Source organism: Barbus barbus, assembly GCF_936440315.1.
Source record: "Barbus barbus genome assembly, chromosome: 22".
Taxonomy (NCBI): Eukaryota; Metazoa; Chordata; class Actinopteri; order Cypriniformes; family Cyprinidae; genus Barbus; species Barbus barbus.
This window is the reverse complement of record NC_136750.1, coordinates 4,590,061-4,612,740: the sequence shown is the minus strand read 5'-3', so window position 1 is coordinate 4,612,740 and position 22,680 is coordinate 4,590,061. Positions and strand designations below refer to the sequence as shown.

Here is a 22,680-nt window from a genome sequence, read left to right as displayed (position 1 = left end):
CACTAAATAAACATTGATTATATATTTAAAAAATAAAAATAAGATCAAGAATAGAAATTAAACTGCATGAATAGCATTTTTCTCAGTGGTAAACATTAACATGCTAGAAATTTCCAAAGACACCTGGCTAAAATGAGTCCTGGTTGCATAATCCCACATTGGAAATCTCATTGGTTGACAGAAGAACAATACCCTCCACCCACACTCATTGTTTGACTGTCAAAGCAGCAGGTCACCGATGCTAAAAGATTAACTATGTTCAGCGGCTGTCACAAGCTCTGGAGAGAAGGGCTTACAGCTTAACCATGCACGACTGAACCGCTAACCACCAGAACACACAGTCAAGCTACTTCATAACATGGAGGTGAAGTGCGTCACCAAGACAATTAGACTTTACACATGAGATGAGACAGCAAAAACAGCAAGACTAATCAGAAAATGACAATTTTGGAAGAAAATGTAACTGGTGTCTTGAGGGTGCTGCTATTTGGTTTCTAATGCGTTCCGAGTGCTTTTCTAGGTAGTTTCTAAGGCTGTGCTAAGTGGGTGCTAACTAGCTCAAGTCAAGAGCCCAACCTCAAGTCTGTTTGCTAGATACAAGCCCAGGGGCATAAATTAACAGGGGCTTGGAGCACAAATACCTTTAAATAATTAACAAAAATAACTAGGGATGCTCCGATCGATCTGCCACACACACACAAAAATTAAATCATCTGCCTAATGAATTAATGAAAATGTAGCATCATTAATGATTTATTTTATCCACCCGTGACCCACCCACAAATAATCAGAATCCATTTTTTATTACCCGACCCACGGATTATCCGCAGCGCCCGTGGATATAACCGTGATCAAACTACTCCGTTTTGTTCTTTCAGTAGTTTTAACGTTTCCATTTATTTTTCCCTCTTCAGTCTTATATTGGACAGTATTAAACCTTATGAGTTACATTAGACTTCTCCATGTTGGAGTTTAAATATATATAAATGTTCTTAGCCTACAGATTAAGGATGTTAAATGTAGATCAGAAACGTCTCGTTACATCTGGTTTGAGTCGTAGGTTATAGAATAGATAGATAGTAAGAAAAATAACTATATTTGAAGCATTTTTTTTTCTGCTGTATTTTGGTGAAAGTAATCTCTAATTTTGCCTCTCACCATGTTTCTGTTGTTGTTAAAATAACCGCGGCAGCTCTTGAACTTGGCACGTGTCCGGAGAGATCGAGAAAGTGCATGGAGCTGAAAGGGCTTGAATAAAGCGCGTTTAGCTTTAGATAAAAATACTAGAGTATATAGCGCTGAAAGATATTTACCATAAACGACCCTGAGCGCTTGCTATGTGAACCGCTCTGCTGTTGACGTGCTGCTCACTTAAAATGGTGCTGCTGTTACGGCTCGCGGTCCGGATGGATGCCGGGGTGCGGGTCCGCCTTTTGAAAATCAGTTATATGAGTATTTAAGGATAAAAGACTCTAGTTTCCTTTTCCTCGGGTCGAGTCAAGTCTGGAGTCATTTCAGGTCAAGTCAAGTCTGAAGGCTATAAAAATGCGACTCGAGTCCAAGCCCATCTCTGCCTTGGGTTGCATCAGACACATTTCGTTTGCATTTATTTTTGTCTTATATTAAGTATCCTGATACACGTTATGCATAAACACCATTTTAAAGGAATATTAAAATGTTCACTGTATAAGGAATACATTTTGTGATTATTTATATAACATTATTACACACAGTATGTTATATAAAGCTTGACGCATCAGAATCGGTATCGGCAGATCACCATGACAAGAAATCGGTAATCCGTATCGGCTGCAAAAGTCCTGATCGGAGCATCCCTAAAAATAACCCAAAATTTCAAGATGGCAAAAAAAAATGCCCCATCACAATTAAACTAAATCTAATACATCAGTTGCAGTAAAAGCGGCATGCATGAAAAGTTGATTGTAGCATCACATTTAGACACGTTTCTGAATGCGATGGTCAGTCAGAGGCTATCTGAACTATTTATATGCAGTTGTGTGAATAGGTTTGCTAACTTTGAGCAGCAGTAAATAATGTCAGATACAGCTTCTGTTACACCTTTGCAGTGTAAAGATGGATTTTGTTGCTGTTGATTAAATTTGATTGATTATAGTATTTGGATTGATTATTAAATAAGTATCGATTGACAAAGGACAACACAGATACTTTTATTAAAGGTAATTATAGTCCAATAGGTAGTTGAATTCGTCCGCACACTGACCAAATAAGGTCTACCAAAAATTTAGCAGACCTAAATTTAGTAAAACGAAATTTTTGGTAGACCTTTTAGGTCTGTTTGAATTTTTCAGTGTGCGGACAAATTCAGCTACCTATTGGACTAAAAACTTTCTTCTTTCTGTTCTACGCACCTGAGAACTTTTTGTTCGTTTTGAGCGCACACATTTCCTGTTTAATAAGGTAATTATAAAAATAGCCCTTACAAACATTAAAAAAATGCCCCTGAGACATCAATTCCAGTGAACAAATATTGCCTCTTAGTAGAACAGTTGGGTTTGGAGGTTGTTTAAATTCCTAACCATAAGTATCGACAATAGTAATCGTGAACTGCAAGCTTCTACCACTAATGTTTTAAGAGCAGGTTTATAGGCAAATTCATAAGGGGCGGGACCACAAGGTTAAGCGGTAATCAGGTCGCTGTTCCAGTTGTACAATCTGGGAGCAAAAGCTGGCTGTTGGTCAGCTAAACAGTGGTCCTGCAACAGAACTACTAAATTAATGAGCTCCTATCATGAAAAGCGCAAGATAACAGGAAAGCGACGAGAGGATGCCCAATAAGTAGCAAATAAGGATCTGTCGACAGAGAGCTGGGTCTGAATCAGGTTATTTGTCTTCCTGACACAGGCAGCTAGTGAGGCAGCCATAACTGCCTTAGCACCACACAGCACATTTACATTGGACTCGTTCTCCGATCCAAATGGCTAATTATCTTAACAAGCTGCCTGGACTTTTCATTAGGCAAAGCTCTTCCGGCCAGACATTGAGGGATGGGATGGTTGGTCTCGCCATCTGAGGGAGTGACTGAGAGAGGAAATTAAGAAAAAGATGGCTAACAGGGCTGAAGGGACGGACAGGGCAAAAGCGTGGGGTGGAAATACAGTAAAAATGAGGATAGATGGGGAGATGAGTCAAGATGTAAGCAAGGAGAGCTGGGTAAAAAAATATGAATCTACAGAATAATCTACTTTTAAACAATCCGATATAGATTCTCAAAATCCCCAAATGACAGAAATAATGCTTAAATAATAATAATAATAATAATAATAATAATAATAATAATGTTAAAATGTATTTGTATATAAAAAAATATATATTTTTTATAAAAAATCATTTTAATTCTAATGAAATAATAATAATTTACATACATTAGTTTTTAATAGTTTATGATCATCATAGTTTTTAATATGCTCTTAAATGTAATCATAATGCATGTAATGCACTTTAGCGGTCACAAAAAATACTGTCTTATATAAAAACAGGCATCTTGACATAACTGAAATATTCCAAAATTGAATCAATATCGGATGGAATCAAAATGAAATATCTATAAAAAATATATATAAATACCCAGCCCTCTATGCAACAATAAAAACATAAATAAAAGAAAAAGTGCAAACACAACATTTCAGCAATTTAAGAAAAAAAAAAAAAATAGAAACAGTGAAAAGCAGCAGAGACCCACCTTTCTTGAAGGCACGAGGGGGTTCAGAGAGATCGCCTAGGCATTGCATACAAGCAAAAGACAAAACAAGAAAAGATTGGAATAGAAAGAGAAAATAACCCAGGTGAGTAAAAGAGAAGCAGTCAGGCTTATCAAGCTGTGTCTGCGGACGGAGAGGAGAATCCCGCAGGGACAGAATGATAAAAGAAAAACAAATCAAAGAACAGGGGAAAGAAAAACCCAGGATGCGTTTCTGGACAGACCTGTCATAATGAAAGCCCTCCTGGGCTCTAATGTGTTTTTTACATTGCTCTTTTTGTAGATCGCATTTTAATTTCGCTGTTTTGCAGTTTCCTTAAAGGCTTGGCAGGCCCAGGCAGGACAGTGAATGAGCAGCACTGGGCTCAGAAAGAGAGAGATTTTCAAAGCACTTGGCTGCAGTGCGAAGCCAGAGCCTCAGGCTTTATGATTTTAGCTGAACTTCAAATGGCGTGGTGTTTAAGGCGATGCCAATGGGGATTCAGGCAAGCTTAGATAAGCAGAAACCTATGGCCCGAGAGCAACGGGCTTCATTCAGCATTTAGACAAGTTAACGCTAACAGGCCTCATGCTGCCAGAGAGCTTCACCTGAACGGCTTTGAGAGAGAAGCTATGAGCAGACCTCTAGTACGGGCTCAAAACAGACACTTTAAACAAGAGCCAGCCAGAGAAAAACATGTGAACAAGGTACTGGTGGCTGAACGTATCCTGGAAAACATCCAGATCACATTTCACCCCAAAATAAAAATGAAGTTATTTTGCATGAAGAATATTATATTTTTTTAGGAATATCTTTTTTTTTTGCGTGTATGTATCTATAATAAATTATTCATATATTTTATTTAGTATATTTTAATATTTATATAATAAAATATTTTTGTACTTTCATAAAGTCACAAAGCAAACACCATAATATTTGCTTCATTTTCTACATGCAAAATGCTTCTTTTCATTTTTGGGGTGAAATATGACCCTAACATGTTTTTTAAGATTCACTTTAGTAGGCTGTGGGTAATAATGACTGGTGCCATGCCAAATACTGGCTGAATATTGTTTGCTAAGGTGAATAAAAATTTTTGTGTGTTTCACAGTATATATCTCCTATAACATGAAATTACTACATCATATGTACATATTATATAATAATGCCAGATTAAACTTTTGCCTGCCTTTGTGTTTTAAGTTTGTTTATAGCTACATTAGCTAACCATTTATCCTACTAAACAGGCATATGCTCCTCGAGTTACTATAGAAAATCATATCAAACCTTCACAGAATACTTACAGTGTTAGAAGCGGTAATAACACAATAGTACTGGAAATATGATATTCAAAAGGGAGTGGAAATAGAATATTCACTTTTCCAAAGGGTATTAGTTTATTTTCATTTTAAGTGCTACAGTGTCCAACCAGCCAGTCTAATCTGGTTTGCTGGTCTTAGTTGGTCTTCCAGACTGGTCTGTTTTCTGGTTTTAGAAGGGATTTGGACACTTTTCAGGTGTGCAGGCTAAACTCAGGCAGAGGAGCCAGCTAAGTGTGAAGGGGGTAGTAGTGGCATGACACCGATACAAAACCTGCCTCGGCAACAGTGCCATATTGAGAGACTGTGGAGAGCAACCGAGAGCCTTAAAAGGTTTGCCTGTGTAAATTTAGACAAGAAACGTACCCTCGGGTTCAGCGGGGGAGCCCAGAGAGTTGACCTGGAAGGGGCGGAAAGGCTTTCCTTCAAAGGCAGGAACCTCCACACTCTCCTCAGACGACACCGTAACATCAGGCTGCGATTCAGAGATGGAGAACAGGAACTGGTCCATATCTGCCTTTTGATCCTGCAGAAGTTCATCTGAATTGGGAGATACGTAGAGGAACATAGTTAAAAACAGCAAGTCACAGGAGGGAAGAGGTGGAGGAAGGGATCTATACCTAAAACCATTAAAAGGAGGCACGAAGCAGTCATAAACGCAATCAATTATCCATTACGAGGTTCCGTACTGCGGCACTTCCAGGCATCGGTGAAGCTAAAATGACCCTTTCTACTTCTCTAAACTTGAAAAAATATTCTGCACCGAATCTGGATTAAAAACTATGCATCTTCACACACTAGTGGGAATTTGGAGGAGACTTGACCCAGTTCTGTCAAATCCCACACACTAGTCTCATCTATACTACACAATGCCACAGCTCCTCTCATAAAATGAACGAAAAAGATGACAAAAAATAATCAAGTGCAGAGGGGCGTCTCTGAGAAGAGACCTGAAACAAAGAGCACGGTACAACAAATGCTTCAGAACACCAATTTACTTTGATTGCGGTGAGATGTTTTCAAGCTGAGCGATAAAAAGAGAAGCCAAATTACACTTTTGTGTGTTTGTGTGTGTGTGAGAGTGAGTGAGTGAGTGAGTGAGAGAGAGAGAGAGAGAGAGAGAGAGAGAGAGAATTACTGAAGCCAAGCTTTTCATACAGGTGTAATTATCTTGGCATCTGAGATGCAGAGAGATTGTGCAGTTGTTTAGGGGACTAACAGCTCAAAGCAGGACAAAAAAATGCATAAAACAGAGCAAAAGTCTTTCTACAGTTTTATCCATGATAAATCAAGGGAGCTTTAGAGTTTGACATAAGAGGTCTTTAAATAAACCGAACCCTAAACTTCCCTTTTCAAGACAATCTGACCAAACTTGCAGGAATGGATCAGTATTGATTACATACAATCTACCTATTTAAGTAACATGAACTGCTCGTAGTTTGGTTGTACAGAAACAGAAGTTGCGTCCCAAATCGCATACTTATGCACTATTCTATAACGTTTTGTAGTTTAAAGTGTGAGAATGGTGTGTTCACACCGAAAATTCCAAAAAGAAAAATTGCACTTAAAATAGCCGGTTGATGCACTTAAATAACCGAAAAAAAACTTAGCGTGGAATGCTGAACTCTTCATGCACTCAACTGTCGCAGATTTAATTACGTAGCAAAGGTGGAGGGGCTATCAGACTCAGACCCAAAATAACCTTATATAATTCATACACTACATGGTTGAGTAGATCGTGCATAAGTGCATAGTGCGTCATTTGGGACACAGATTCTTAATAATTTTCTCCATAAGGAAAGTGATTTTTAACAATAATGTACAAGCTTTTCATAAAAAAGACCCAACATGAGCTCCAAGATAATGATAAAATGATGAGATATAACAAAAAGTAGTAAAAATACCAAGCATTATCATCTCTCTCTCTCTTGTTTCTTGCTTATATGATTTCAAAAAAGCCTATTTGCACCATTTTCCAAATCTGATCCAGATCTCCACACTTACCAATCTCATCCTGGATCTCCTCTGCGACGTAGGGCACCTTATAGAGCAAGGACAGGCTCTGGTTCATCCTCTCCTCAATCACCCGCAGGTGGGTCATCACCTAGGAAACCCAGACACACACTCTTAAAAACAGAAGATATGTTACGCAAGATTATATTTATAAAAAGGCTCCATTCTGCAGGATGGAACATGTCTGTGGTTGTGTAATGTTGGATGGAGCTTTGTGGTGATCTTAATAGGTAAATGGTGAGAAGAAGAAACGTTGTGACTGTGGGCTGTAAAATGTGTGTGTGTGTGTGTATACGCGCAACCACGCCTGGTTCTTTGTTATCACAGCGTTTATGTGCAATGCTCAAAATCCAGCAACAGATGGCAATGAAGGGCCTATATATCTGAAGAAAAAGAAGAGGGAAATTGCTCTAAAATGTCCTTGTAGACCTTCTAGGCACCCATCTGGACCTCAGATACTGTATTTAGCTGTCGCACTGTTGCTTTAGGAAGCAAGTTAGTTTATGTTGGTCTACCAGTCATACCTGGACTTCTACTCAATTGCCAAAATAGACTGGACTGCCATTTCTCAAACACAGGGTTATATAAAACGCAGCCCCACAAGTCATTGGCGTAACTGCTATTTTTTATATAACGCAAAGTGCTTTTATAAAACCTGCATGAGTCATGACAGTTGATAAACGGATAGTTCATCCAAAAATGAATATTTGGTCATCATTTATACACCCTCATGTCAATCCAAACCTGTAGTAGAGAACAGGGGATATACATTTTATAGTGCATTTTTCCATACAATGAAGCACAAAGACGGTCAGGTTCCCCAAAAAAAAAAAAAAGCTCAGATTGAAATTCAGCTCGTTAATCACCCCCTTTCAGCTCAAATCTCATTTGGGTTTTGCTTTAGGACAAATTTCTCCTTTTGTGTTTCACAGAAGTCAGTCAGTCATAAGGGACATGAGGGAAAGCCAATGACAGAATCTTCATTTGGGTGAACTATGCCTTTAACCCCTGTCCCATTGTCCCAAAAATTCTTCTAAATGGGAAGAGGGTTACAGATTCAGGGGCAAGATTACAAAAATAGTCTTAATAAAAAAGTTAAGAAATTTCACGAGATAAATTGAGAAAGTCTTCTAGACAAGTTCTCAAATATTTTCTTTAAAACATTTTTTAAGAAGAATATGACAGGCTTTAGTGGGTTTTATTTGATTGTATGGCAGTTCACTAATTAGCTCAACAAAAAGGTTAGATGCTTTTTGCACTGTAATAATCATAAATCACGCACACAATTTACATTGCACCTGGCTTGCGGGAGTGCAGAGATGTGCTGTTTTTAAATTTTATTTATTTGAAATAGTTACTTTTAAAATCAAGTTGGAGGTTATCCATATATCTTATAACTAAGAACTAGTTTTGTCTTTAGAACATTCTTAAAAACAAAGAACAGGAACATCAAATATTCTTAACTGTAATTTTAAAGTTAGAAACTAAGAAAATAAAAGTTAAGAATTTTATTCTGAAGAATGTTATGTAAATTCAGGCCCAGAACGGGGGTTTCGTTTCCCATGATTCTCAGATCTGTGCACACCTCTGGGTCTGTGCCACATCCCGTCTCCCATGACAAACCTCTGTGCTGGCCAGTCTGGAATGCATATTATAGAGCCACGCCATTGGCTCTACATTAAGTAACATCCAAATAATCACTACGAGTGATGTTACACAAGAGCAGTGCGGTGCAAATCTCTCATATAATGTTGGAACATGAGAATCCAGTCATGCTAACTCACTCATGGCTCTCCTGGACAATCCTATCAACTTCTGAACACCGTACATATGCACAGAAAGCACCATTAAAGGAGAAGTGTGTAATTCCTGTGCCTCTAGTCTAGCTGAACTAATTAGAAGGCAACAATGATTGTTTTCAAACACCACTGCTTAGCCAAACAGCCAGACCTTCTTGTGATATCATCCTGCAAATGGATCATTTGTGGTCTTTACATATTAAGCAAGTACCAAAAGGCTAGCAAAACAGTTATAAATAGAACAAAACTCTGCAAGGTGAGAAAAGACTATAGAAAACATGGGATTTAGCAGGAATAGGAGGCAGATTGGGCGACACTGACTTGGGACTTCATCTGGGCGGCCTTCTCAGGGTCCACGGCCAGGACGTGCTGGTAGTGGCGGATGGTGTGCTGACGATCCTTATTCTCGGCACGCACGTACCTCTTCAGAGCCTGCAGGATACGGTGGGGCTGCAGAGACAGAGAAAGAAGATAAATTGACCACAAAGGAGAGAGAATAAAAGGCAGGGTGAGTCAGGTGGACGTCTCCTTATGAGCTGGCTGATCCTTGAATCAGCGCTAAGATCAAAGAGCTGCAAGATCCGCAGGACAGAGAAATAACAAGAGGATTAGCAGAGATGCTGAAAGCACGCCTGCTTGTGCGAGTCTGGCTCTGGTTCTCTTCGTGCAAGTCATTTCAGGGGATTAAACATTACATAGGTGCACAATTCAAATTAATATCTTAAGTAACCGAAGCCACCCTCCCTGTTATGAGCTTTCGGTAGGGTAATAGAGGACGGGAAATCCGCCACCATTAAATCACAGAGCAGAGAGAAGAGACAACCACCGCTCATCATCAGAGACAAGTATAAGAAGTGTAATCTGGTCATTACGAGATGAGAACAATCCTTCAAGAAAGCACTTATCTCTCAAACTTCTTTTACTCCCTCTCAGAGCATGCATTTCACACATGACCGCACATGATCCATGCTCATTTATATACTGGAAGGGATCTGTCAGTGCTGCTAACCCCAAGTAAACACTGGGCTGGTATTTACATGCATCTCAGGTGATCTGATCACATGTGGTCAACAGAGACAATAACATCCACACTTGGGAATAGCATGCATGTGACTACTTGTGATCAGCTTTTGAGGGGAAATTGGTGTTTCAATGACATGATAAATCTATTATATAATATGCAATTTATACATTGTGACTCAAATACACTTCTTCTAGATGAGCATGTTTTTAATTTCATTTTGATTAACGAAGTCTGTCAAAAATGTCAGTGTGAAACAACTGTTCTGTCATTATGGTGACGGGGAAAAAAAAGCCTCAAATTTTGAAAAAGAAAAACATGGTTTGGTAGAATCTATTTATTATAGAAATAGAAAAACATATCATTTTGCTATTAAAAAGCTTTACAAAACTTGCTATACTGCTTAAAGGTGACGCATCACGAAAATCTGACTTTTCCAGGTTTTAAGTGCTATAATCAGGTCCCCAGTGCATGTACTAACCGAGGAAACGTGAAAAAAATTAACCCAGTAACTTTGTTTTAGTAAGCCTTTTTCTGCAAGCTTTTAGAAAAAAACGAGCGCCTGATTTCGCTCCCTTGGTGACGTGGCAAAGGGATCTCATTAGAATATTACCGCCCCTTAATCTGTAAATTTCCACCCACGGCGCCGTCATTTTGATTTCGCAAGCGACAACGGAGAACCAGTTCTACTGCCATGGTGAAAGTTTAAGCAAAACATGCTAACTGTTCTGCCTTTGGATGCACAGACGAGCACAGAACACTATTTAGTCCCAGCCTCAGAGGAGACAAGAGAGCAGTGGATTTATTGATTTATTTACTGTATGCTGCTGCCACGCAGATCAATCATGCGATTTATTTCCCAGCTGTTTAACTTCACAGACATAACTGGCTGTTTTTGTAACTCGTGTGTTTTTAACGTTAACTTGTGTGTAAATGAGAAATTAGTTTACTCACTAATGCTGTGACAGCAGCTTTCTGTCCGTGTGCACTCAGAAAACCGTATATCAGAAGTTTAAACTCGTATGGTTTTCAGCGCGATAAACATGATAATCAGAACCAAAACAGATGTTTTTATGGCGCAGCCCTATTCTGGAAAGGGGGCAGGAGCAGTAGGGATGGGCGGATCGATCCTAAAGTATCGATACTGGTGTTGTATCGAAAGGATCGATCCTCACATAAAAACATCGATTCTAAAGTGCATTTTTTTAAACCACTTATTTTATCAAGAAACTCGGTGCATAAAATAAGCTTATAAATGGAAAAATCGACTATATTAGCGAACAATAGTGTTGGATAGAGCTATTTCTCCTGCTCATTGGAACCCTATGATCGGAACGCACGCAAAAGCTGAAAGACAGGACCAATCAATCACAGACAGTGTTCGCTGCTGATGCATGGCTCAGTCAAAGTGTTTGTTCAAATAGAGCTGCGTTTCCCAAAAGCATCAGAAGCATATAGATCCTAAGAAACCATTGCCACATTACATTAAATATCAGAATATTACTATATATAAAATTAATTCTGAAAAATGCATCACGATTTATACAAAAATATGAAGCAGCAATAATAATCAGAAATGTTTCCTGAGCAGCAAATTATATTAGATTTATTTCTGAAGGATTATGTGACACTGAAGACTGGAATAATGATGCTGAAAATTCAGCTTTGATCACAGATGCATTTTAAATTAAAACAACAATAAAGATGAGTAGTCACATGTATTCAGGGTATAACAAAAATATATTACTTTCTGATGGTTACACCACATGACATTTTTAAAAGTAATTAAATTAAAAAAAATTTAAATTATATAAAAGTTAATTTTTAAATACTTTTATTATATAATATTAACACATGAAACCAACAAGTATATTTCTTAAAGGGGTCATCGGATGCAAAATTCACTTTCAAGTTGTTTGAACATAAATGTGTGTTGGAAGTATGTGTACACATCCATCCTATAATGATAAAAATCCAGCCAGTAGTTTTTTTTTTTAATCCCCATTTTAAAATCCCCTTTCTGAAATCAGGCTGTTCTGAGGTTCCTGTCAGAATGACGTAGTTCTGTACAGACCTCTCCCAGGATAGTTGATTGACACTAGCGTGAATCTTTGTGCGCATTGACTGTGTGCATCTACAACAGCAAGTTATACGCCTGTATATCTTTGAATATTCATTGATTATTATGGTGAATGCGAGATGGCTGACGCGTCAACGTATCTGGAGTGCTTGAATAGGGAATCTACACATCTATGGTCTGCTCGTCACTCCACGGAAGAGAGGGGCGGAGTCAGCAGAGCTCACTAGGATTTAAAGCAGCATGAACTAGATCAGCGTGCTGAAAACAGAGCTGATTTTAACAGGGTAAAGAAGGTGTTTTTTACACTACCACTGAGAAATTTTAACCAAAGTATGTTATAGACTTTTCATTAAGACCCTAAAGAATCATATCAACTTGTGTAAAATGGGCATCCGATGACCCCTTTAAACTTGTTTTAAAATAGATTTTAAAAGATTTTCTTGACTGTGGACAGCAGTGTTTAATGCCTGCATTTACCACCAATAAGGATGTTAATTTTAGTTGTAAACTGGGTGTATTAGGTCATTGTGGGTCGTCTCACCCTTGGTGGATCAGCCTGCAGAGCAGCTAGGTAGTTCTCCAGGGCAAGACGGCGGCGATCGTTCAGCATGGCCTCCACCCGGGCAAGATGAGTCTCCACCAGCTGCTGTTTCTCGCTGGCTGCCTCCTCCTCTAAGGACTCAACCATAGCCTGGAAGTGCTGCAGTGAAAATAACGAAGACCCCATAAATAAACAGTTACCTCTTGTACGAGAAGTCCTCTGGCATAGCAGCTGAGGTTTACCTGGATCAGTGTCTGTCTCTCAGCTTTGGGTAGGTTCCTGGCCTGGCTCTCAGCCTCCTCCCACTCCTTCCTCACCTGGTAAGAACAACATACGCAAATCACTTGGGGTTCAAATGCTGGCTGGACTCTGACTAGCCACATGAAAACAACTCAATGTCACATGACAACTATATTCAAACTGTAAATGTGACCTCTCACTCACCCTCTCCATGCGGTTGCGGTGTCTGATCTCAAGTTGCTCCTTGGCCTTCTGGAAACGGCTGTGCTCTTTATCATCTGCTGGGGTCTCAAAGTACACATCCACATCATCTGTGGGTTGAGGGGTGGGCGGCACGGCTGAGGGGTAAAGAGAAAGTTTATAAACAGGTGGCACATTCAAGCTCTCTCCCAAACACCAAATAAGAAGCATTTTTAGGAATCACAGAACTGCAGAAGCGTAGGCTGCTGTTGACACTAGGTAGGCAGCAAATTATGCTGTCTTTCAAGGTACCTTTTTGGCCAAAATGTAAGGCAGGACTGCATCAATAGTCTCTGGAAAATGCAATGCCTTAAAGGAACAATGCACCCAAAAATGAGAATTGTGTCATTTACTCACCCTCATATCTTTCCAAACCTGTATGAGTTTCTTTCTTACATCGAACACAAAAGATGATATTTTGAAGATATTTTGTTGGTACCCATTGACTTCCATAGTAGGGAAAGAAATACTTCAAGCAATTGCTTGATTACCAGCATTTTTCAAAATATCTTGTTTTACATTCAACAAAGAAACTCATTCAGGTTTAAAATGACATGAGGGTAAATGATGAAAATTCTCATTTTTGGGCAACTTTTCCTTTAATTTAAAAATAGGGAAAGTGTGTTCAAGCGCCAGCAGAAAACGGTGTAAAGAAATCCTCTGAGAGAAGCAGTCTTTATCAGCGGAAGTTAAATGCAGCTCGTAAGTGTACGTACTTGTCTTATTAGTGTTTAGCACAGTTGTCGTTGCTAGGAAACGCTGGTTTTCTTTACTGTGTGGAGACGTGCTGATATCACGTTTGGTCCCGTTCTGTCTTGTGAGTGTGTGTGTGTATATGTGTGTATGTATGTATGTGTGTATGTATGTATGTATGTGTGTATGTATGTATGTGTGTGGTTGTACATATACATAGTTGTTTTTTTTGGTGTTTGGATTAGTGTTATGTTAGAATCATTATTATGCTCATACCTTTTGTTCTTTAATATTTTGAATTGTTTTTAGCTTTATTTTTTTTTGTTTTTCATTAAAAGTTAAGTTTTGAAATTGTGTTGTATGCATTTGTCATTTTTATTTAATTTCTTTATTTTTAAAATGTGTATAGGTAGTATTTATAAAGTTTTAGCTTTTAGATTAGGATCTGTTTTTAGTTGTTGTAATACTACAATTTATTGCTTCTGTTGTCCTCATTTGTAAGTCGCTTTGGATAAAAGCATCTGCTAAATGACTAAATAATAATAATAATAATAATAATAATAATAATAATAATAATAATAATAATAATAATGCACTGTGACAAGCTTAGTGAAAAGAGTTGAGGGAAATGTCAATTAAATACATTTATTCAGTACTGAAAAATAAGCTTAACTTCACTTAAAATTTACTTATCTTGCCATTTTTGTGTGCAATGTATTTTGAGCTTATTACAGTAGTATCAAGCTGTTAGCTTAGCAACGTGTTAACATTAAACTCTCTAGAGAGCAACAATCCCATTCATTTACTTCATAGAGGGATTGATTTTGAACAATAACATATAAAGACATTTCAGACAGAACTAGGAGGTTGTTAATTGTTGGCATAAGCTTTTGTTGACCATATTACTACAATCACAAGCAATCCTGTTTGATTGTGAAATTCCTGGTGGAAAAATTACATTACCCATGATTCTGCAGAGAAATCTCCATCAATAGGAGAACACTGACAAGAAAAATCGCACAAAAATAACTTTTTAGCACCCGCCCACTTCTACAAATCACTGCGAATGACGTAGAGTCAGTTTTCCTGCACTTTCAGAGTACTTAAATATTTGGTAGATATTAGGGATGCACAATATTGGATTTTTGACGATATCCGATATTTTTCAAGTCATTTTTGCCGATACCGATATATTTCCTTTTGCTTGGGCACAACACCAAGTCTCTCCTGTGCAGAAATTATAAGCAAAATATTTTTAATTTTGGTTAGTTTTTAACAAGAACTCATTTATTAGAATTAAATAAAAAAAGGAAGGTTTTTTTAACAGTACATTGAAGCTTTGAAAATAACTATAAATAAACTATATCAATCGCTGCATTTTTTCCCCCAGAAAGATGCAGTGTTAACACCAACATTTTATTTTAAGATTTAACATTTGTAGATGGTCTAAAACAAAAGAGTTGTACAAACTCAGAAAATCTTTTAGAGCTCATGATTTGTTTAAAAAATAAAACATATGACACATTAATAAATAAATCAGTATATATAAAATTATTAAAATTTACAAGCGTCATGTTTGCGATTTTTTCCCCCCCATTTAAGCTAGCTTCTGACCATTAAATCAAAACATACTCGGTTTATGACATCAATTACTGCTTTACTTGATCAGAAACAGTCTAAATGTTATTTGTGTAGTCTAGTTTAGTTTTAATTAGAAGAATTAATTTTAATTTAATTCGAAGTAGGCCAACAGCGCCCCCTACAGATTAAAACTCCTTACCGAACAGGCATTAGGACCCGGGGGAGGCTTCCGCTGCTGTCGCTGCACGTGCTGTTACTGTTTACTCTATCACACACCAAACGCGTCATTCTGTATGTGCTTTCACAGATTAAATACAGCGATCCAAAATAGTGAATCTAATCGTCATTCAGACAAAACTTTGCTTCAAGAATGAGCCACACTGCTGACGTGATCTAATCACTAGCACATGTGAGTTAACCCATTCCTCTTATCGGCAAGACATATCGGCATAATTTTTCATATCAGGCCAATGCCGATATTTACATTTAAAGCCATTATCGGCCGATTCCGACATCAGTCCGATAATATCGTGCATCCCTAGTAGATATTATTTTCAGTTTTAGATTTCTTGATTTTTAATAGTATTATATCATTTGCAATGCTCCATGAGACTGTAGTTCTTTCCTTCATTAAAGCCATCAAATACAAAGTCTTGTACCTTTTTTTAAATCCCATTTTCAGCTACTACTTTACTTCAAAGTTCATAATGTTGTGAATTCCCTCACCACTGGTTAGTTAGGTTCAAGGCTCAAATCTGATGAAATGTGGGCAGCACTGTTGCACTCTATTGAAACTGTGAGGGTCAGTCAGGCCTTTTGTGTGGTTAAAGTGAGGAATGGTGCATGAGTGACCATTAGCCAAGTGTTCCAAATCAGGCACTTATGAGGCTCTGATGACAGTTAGGAGACTTCTGGGTAGCCAGCAGACATTTAAGGAGCCCACTATCTTTTGGAACAGAGCTAGAGAGACTTTCTTAAACACATTTACACACAGAAACAAATAGACAGACAGACCAACAGACAGGTCCAGAGGAGCTAAGGAGGAGCAGCTGACAAAAAGCACACTAAGATCAGACCAAAACAAAGAATAAGCTTCCCACAGAGAGCTACGACTCAAGAGATGACTTTGTATTTCCCCTGATTCTGAGAGAACCAGACAGTCCTTCATTTCCCATTCCTTTCATCCTGTCCTCTGAATAGCTCTTTTCTGACAGAAGCGCTCTCCTTAGCATTTATCTTAAGAGTTACTGCGCTGTTCTGCACGCTATGATAAAGATATGAACTCAAATCAGATTTCCTTAGTATACAGATGACAAGACCGACATGATTATCCATAAGGCTGTGCACAAAAGGCAACATGAGACATGCATATTGATGAGAACAAACAGTCTTCAGCATCTAGACTGATAAGAGCACAAGAGAAACCTTGAATTATGAAGGTTAACACGATAAAAAAAAACATCACATTGAACCCATCATTTCATGTTGCCACAACAACGAAGGATGATGGTTTCTACTCCTACATGAATTCAAAACACTGGTAGATTAGAACTGAAAGAGACACAAAACGAAAGAAAAGAACAAGTAACAAAGGATGGGACCCTGCACACGCAGAAATAACAGGATAAGAACATATTAGCCTTGAATTAGATAAGATTAAAGCAATAACATCACATTAACGTTGGTAAAAACACATGGCCTTGCGTGACTTTTAGAAAAATGTAAGAACAATTTGATAAATATTGAACTAAATGAATATTACTGCTACTAATAATCACTACTACTACTATTATTATTACAATTATTAAATATAAAACGTAATTACATTAAATAATTATTATTATTATTAAATAATTCAATAAAAATAGTTAATGTAATAATTTTATTCGTAAATAAGTAATTTAAGGTAATTTATTAATGATAATAAGAAATGTTGCTGTTAATCCACATTAGAGTGAATTAGATGAGATTAAAGTAATAACACGGCAACGTTGATCTTACGTGACTTCTTTAGTAAAATGTAAGAATTTTATATCCTCATGCTAAATTATTATCACTGCTACTAATAACAACTATTACGACTATTAGTATTATTAATAAGTTACTACACTAAATTCATTTTTAATATAAAATAAAAATCTGTAATGTAATTAGTAATGTAATTCAAAATAATTTATTAATTTTATTATGATTAAATGAGTAATTAAATTAAATAGTTAAATACAACAACAGTAATAATAGAAATAATAAATGTTGCTGTTAATCCAATAACAATCAGCCATTTTAAAAGGTCAAATAAACAATTTGTCTGCCAACAGTAAAACTAATAGTTGTAAGGCATCACAAGAAATGACATTAATATAGAATGTACAATGTCCATTTGTAACTGCTTTAACTAGATCTCATCCAATCAAAATCAATCATTTGTATTCCACGGTTGCAACACAGTGTTTTAAAGCAAAGCTGTTTTAAAGTGGACATCTAGGTAAGCTAACATTGCATGAGCATTGTGAGAGAAAGCAAGGAGAAGGAACAGGGCGGAGCAGAAGGGGCGGAGTCTTTGGTGACTTACTCAAACGTTTACAAACGGCCATGCAGTACTCCTCGGAGTCGAAATTGTTGCGGTTGCCGGCACAGCCTCCGTAGATGAAGCGCACACACTTCCTCTGCTGCATGTCGAAGTGCCAGCGAGGCATAGAGGCACGGCAGGGGCCGGTCTCTGCCTCCAGAGAACACACCGCTAACACAGGAGGGGAGGCGCAGTTAGAGCCTCCAGCCACCGGGGGCAGCAATCAGTAATGCCCTTGAACTATAGAGCGCAACAGTGACCGCACACTTCAGCGGCCTTGGTTCAGAATAGTTTTCCCATTTACTTTCTCCATAGACTTTGCACCTAGAAAGGAGGAATCACTAAAGGAGTCAACTATAACGATAACAATATTAGCGTCCATACTCCAATTTCATTTGCTGTGTTAAATGCTCGAGTTGGTTAAAGTCTGGTGGATTCTGATTGGCTATATGCATTTTTATCAGTGATCAGCTGGAAAAAATTGTTCTGAAAGTGACTCCAACAATATCGTTCCTCTGTTATCGTTATAGTTGTGGTTTGGACCTCCCTATTCTCTTACAGTTGTCATTCTTGGTGTGAACAAAATATTCAGATACCTACAAATACATAAGTTTGAGAGTGTAGGGGAAATTATTTGATTACATGCTTCATAGATAGTGAGCACTGCTGAGCTCTACCATAATTTTGTTTCTATGGCAACAGCGACTTTGATTGGTGCATTCATCTTTATCAGGATTCTGGGTAGATGTAATTCTGGCTATAGCATGCAGAAAAATAAATAAATAAAGTTTAAATCACACTGATGTGTGGCTTTAACAGAGTCGTATCTTTTCTTAATCTTTCTGGCAATGTATTTACATAACTAATAAAAGAAAATATTTATCTATGGAAAAAGTGAATGAGATTTTTATTTCTAGACCCCGGGACTGTTGCGCTATATAGGATGTATAGACAATGCCAAACAATAAAATGCACACTTTTTTTTCCCCCATCATTTCTAAAAATAAGAGCCAATAATTGTAAACCTCTACAGTGAACAGGACCAGAAATATGTATCAATGAATCACACCGTGGCAGTAAGGAAATAAATGAAGCGAACTGTGTGATACAGACCTTCCACTTCCTGCAGAGATTTATCAACATCCTGGCTCTCCGGGATGGCAGCTTTGTCTTTCTTCACATCCTTTTCCTCACCGTCTCGGTCATCCTCTTCATCTTCATACACATAGTGGTAGTCCTCCTCGTCTCCGTCGTCCTCCTGCTCCGCCTCCTCCTCTTCAGCTGTGTCCTCTGGAGTGGGCGGCTCGTTGGCAACAGGATCACTAAAAACAAGAAAAGACAGGATGAACAGGATTTTGAAGTACATTTTTCTTAGCCTTTTTTGACTTTATTCACATTTATCTACAGCAGTAATGTCCCAATCCACACCCCACTCAACATTTCAAATAATATTTCTGCCAAAGTACCTTTTTAAAAGAGTAACTATAATCGAAGCACTTTAAAATAGCAATTTGCGTTTATGAGCAGCTTGAACATTTTTCACGATTTATCCTTTTTCTGATCCATAGGAGAAAGTGAGACATGCTTTGAATTCAAATGTGTAAATTTCATTATCTAAAACAACCATAAAAAAAAAAAAACCTTACTCGAAATAAAATAAAGATTAAAAATTAAATTACAAAAAGTAAAATTTAAACAACAAAAGCTTTAATAGTATATAAATGATACTTCAGTAAATGACGACATTTATTTTTAGGTGAACTACATATGAAGGACACAGTGTAATTCAGGAAACAAGCAGGAAGAGATATGACAAAGAAATGACAGGAGCACAGTGGGATGAGAGGGAAGGAGTACATAGGAAACAGAGGGAGAGGAGGAGCACAGGTTTTATGATTTATGGAAGTGAATCAAGCAGCTGTCAGAGGTCAAAGGCATGGCACTCGAAAATATCCAGATGGTCAACCTAATTTATCCTACACAAACACTCACACGGCACACACAATCTATCAGCTACTACTCCTCAAAGCGTGATGAGATACGACAGCTCACAGTGACCGTCATACTGATACATCAACCTTCGATAAGCGCGCCGAGGTGTTTGCTCCGAGGAGGCTAAGCCTCCGCCAAAGATTTGGATGAGTAAATAATCGACAATACAAAAACACTGACTAAATTAGAGCTCAACCTCCACGCCTGGGAACTTATTTAACTGATGATCTGTTAATGAAAAAAATGTCATGATTAATATAAATAAAACTAATCATATAAAAGGCAACTTTTTTTTATTTATTTTTTACTGTATTACTGCAGTTATTCTATAACTAAAAAATAAATAAATGTAAGAGGTCAGTTGTACTGTACACTACTGTTCAAAAGTTTAGGATCAAGAAGTTATTACTTTCATTCAGGATTTATTAATAAATTGATCAGAATGAGCAGTCAAGACATTTGTAATGTAATAAAAAAAATAATAAATTCAAATAAACCTTATATTCAAAGAATCCTGTTTACACAAAATAAGTAGTAACCAAATCAGCACATCAGAATGATTTCCGAAGGATTGTAAAGATAGTAATCAACACTGAAGACTGATGATGCTGAAAATTCACCTTTGCGTCACAGAAATAAATTACATTTGAAAGTATTTTCAAATAGAAAACAGGTATTATAAATAGTAGTAAAATTTCATAAGTTTACCGTATTTTTTTATAAAAGCCTTGGTGAGCATAAGACACTATAAAAAAAAAAAAATAAAAAAAAATTATATATATATATATATATATATATATATATATATATATATATATATATATATATATATATATATATATATATATATATATATATATATATATATATATATATATATATATATATATATATATATATATATATATATATAAATAAATAAATCTTACCCACCATTTGAGCAATAGGTGCATATATTTAAGTTGACATTAAAAATAGTTTAATTTAACCAACTCAAACAGTCTCTATTCTAATTCTATTCTTTTAAAAAAACTTGTCCCTTTAAAAAAAAAAAAAAAAAAAAAAAACACTAACACCATCTTCTCTATTTTTGTATTCTGTCCGTTTTCTTTTTATTTATTAGATGATGAAAAAAAAAAAAAAAAAAAAAAAAAAAAAAAACTTGCTACGTATACTGCGTTAAGCTAACAGACTTGTTATAGAACTTGCATAGTCACTTTGGATAAAAGCATCTGCTAAATGACTAAATGTAAATTTAGTTCTGTATGATATCTTAAAACTGGACTAAACCTTTGGAGCTGAATGGAAGTGATCAGAGATGAAAAAAAAAAAAAAAAAAAAAAAGATAAAACAACCTTGACCTGGTGTGGCAAAGTTTCAATAAAATGCATTTTTATGTGAAGAGAAAGTATGATATCATTTTCTTCTTCATGGTTCAAGGTAAATTGTGGTAAATTCATTTAACTGAAATTGTGGTAAATAAAAGGCACAGTTTTATGCCTGTTTTTATTGTTGATCAGCTGGATAAAATAGTTCTGAAAGTGATTCCAATGATATTGTTCCCGTGTTGTGATGTAGACTCTGCTACCCTTTTATATTCAGAATGATTTTTAAAACTCTCTTTATCCTTATTAGTCATATAATCATCCTCCAAGGGGATCACGTGTACGTGCACTACATTACCTCTCCTCTACTGCTTCATCATCATCATCATCCTCAACGACAGGCTCATCCACCTCCTCATCCTCGTCTTCATCCTCATCATCTAGCTCTTTAAAGGATGAAGCAGGAGGTGCGGGCTCTTCAGGACGAGTAGACGGGCAGCAGACGTATTCAGTACCATGGAACTTATCGATGCCACAGGGCAGCAGCATGCCATAGCTGTGCAGGACCATGTTCCCCTTAGAGCAGGCCTACAGAGGGTAAAGAAATCCCATTCAATTAGAGCTAATGTGCTTTGAAAGGCCAGTCTGCTATGTAAGAACAGCCCGAAGAGGCAGCTCACACAGATGCTTTCAGTACGCACACGCTGAGAATGAATGACAGCAGCTCAGGGTGATTTACAGTACCAACACACATTGTGACCGTCATACACACTCTGTTGTGTCCTCTTCTACATGCTCAACCCTATTCTGTACACACTACACACAGTTCACACCATCCTGCAAATTCATTCACGAGGAAGTAGTGATGACAATACGTGTCTGGGATGCAAATTTAGTTCAAAAACTGTTGCTATACATACATTTCATGCTGACATGTGATATGCCAAAACTTTGCTACAGTTTTCACAATGACTTCATAGATCTGGTGATTTTGCTTTACTTTTTATAAAGAAGCATTTTAGTTTTGTTATAGATTTTTGATATATTTTTTTCAATCAAATTTATTCAGTTATGAACCTTATCTTTCAGTTTAACCCAACAAAATAAATGCAGAAAAGTCAAAAAATAAAATAAAAAATAAATCAAGATTAAGTGCATTTCATTTGTGAATTATTACATTTCACAAGTTTTACAACCATTCGAACGTTTGGTGTCAGTAAGATTTTTATTAATTCCTTTATTCAGCAAGGATGCATTAAATTGGTCATGAAGCAAATGTGACAGCAAACACTTATAACTGTTACAAAATAAATCCTATTACATATTAAATTTAAATTCTTTCCTTGTAGCTTTCTATTCATCAAAGAATCCAATCTATCAAAAAAAAAAAAGTAGCACCATTTCCACAAAAATATTAAGCAGCAAAAACATTCAACATTCATAATAAGCACTATTATTAATAATTGAGCACCAATAATAACTGAATAGCATATAAGAGGCATATCTGAAACAAAATTCAAGCTGAATCCGGACTGATGGGGTGGACGC

The 22,680-nt window shown here is 36.8% G+C and overlaps 1 protein-coding gene across 4 annotated transcripts in view; it reads right to left on the bottom strand.

Annotated features, from left to right (window-relative positions):
- Positions 1 to 22,680, bottom strand: part of LOC306888566 (amyloid beta precursor like protein 2-like) — an 83,994-nt gene that overhangs the window by 9,394 nt on the left and 51,920 nt on the right. For 2 of the 4 annotated variants that reach the window (XM_079446963.1, XM_079446964.1), the window contains exons 5-14: positions 21,491 to 21,720; positions 18,929 to 19,137; positions 17,819 to 17,986; positions 12,937 to 13,070; positions 12,735 to 12,809; positions 12,493 to 12,651; positions 9,172 to 9,300; positions 7,043 to 7,142; positions 5,405 to 5,578; positions 3,722 to 3,757 (exon numbers count right to left, since the gene is read on the bottom strand). In XM_079446963.1, coding sequence (XP_079303089.1) covers positions 3,722 to 3,757; positions 5,405 to 5,578; positions 7,043 to 7,142; positions 9,172 to 9,300; positions 12,493 to 12,651; positions 12,735 to 12,809; positions 12,937 to 13,070; positions 17,819 to 17,986; positions 18,929 to 19,137; positions 21,491 to 21,720 — 1,414 coding nt within the window. The remainder of the gene's footprint in view (positions 1 to 3,721; positions 3,758 to 5,404; positions 5,579 to 7,042; positions 7,143 to 9,171; positions 9,301 to 12,492; positions 12,652 to 12,734; positions 12,810 to 12,936; positions 13,071 to 17,818; positions 17,987 to 18,928; positions 19,138 to 21,490; positions 21,721 to 22,680) is intronic. The other 2 variants (XM_079446965.1, XM_079446966.1) reach the window with 1 other exon arrangement.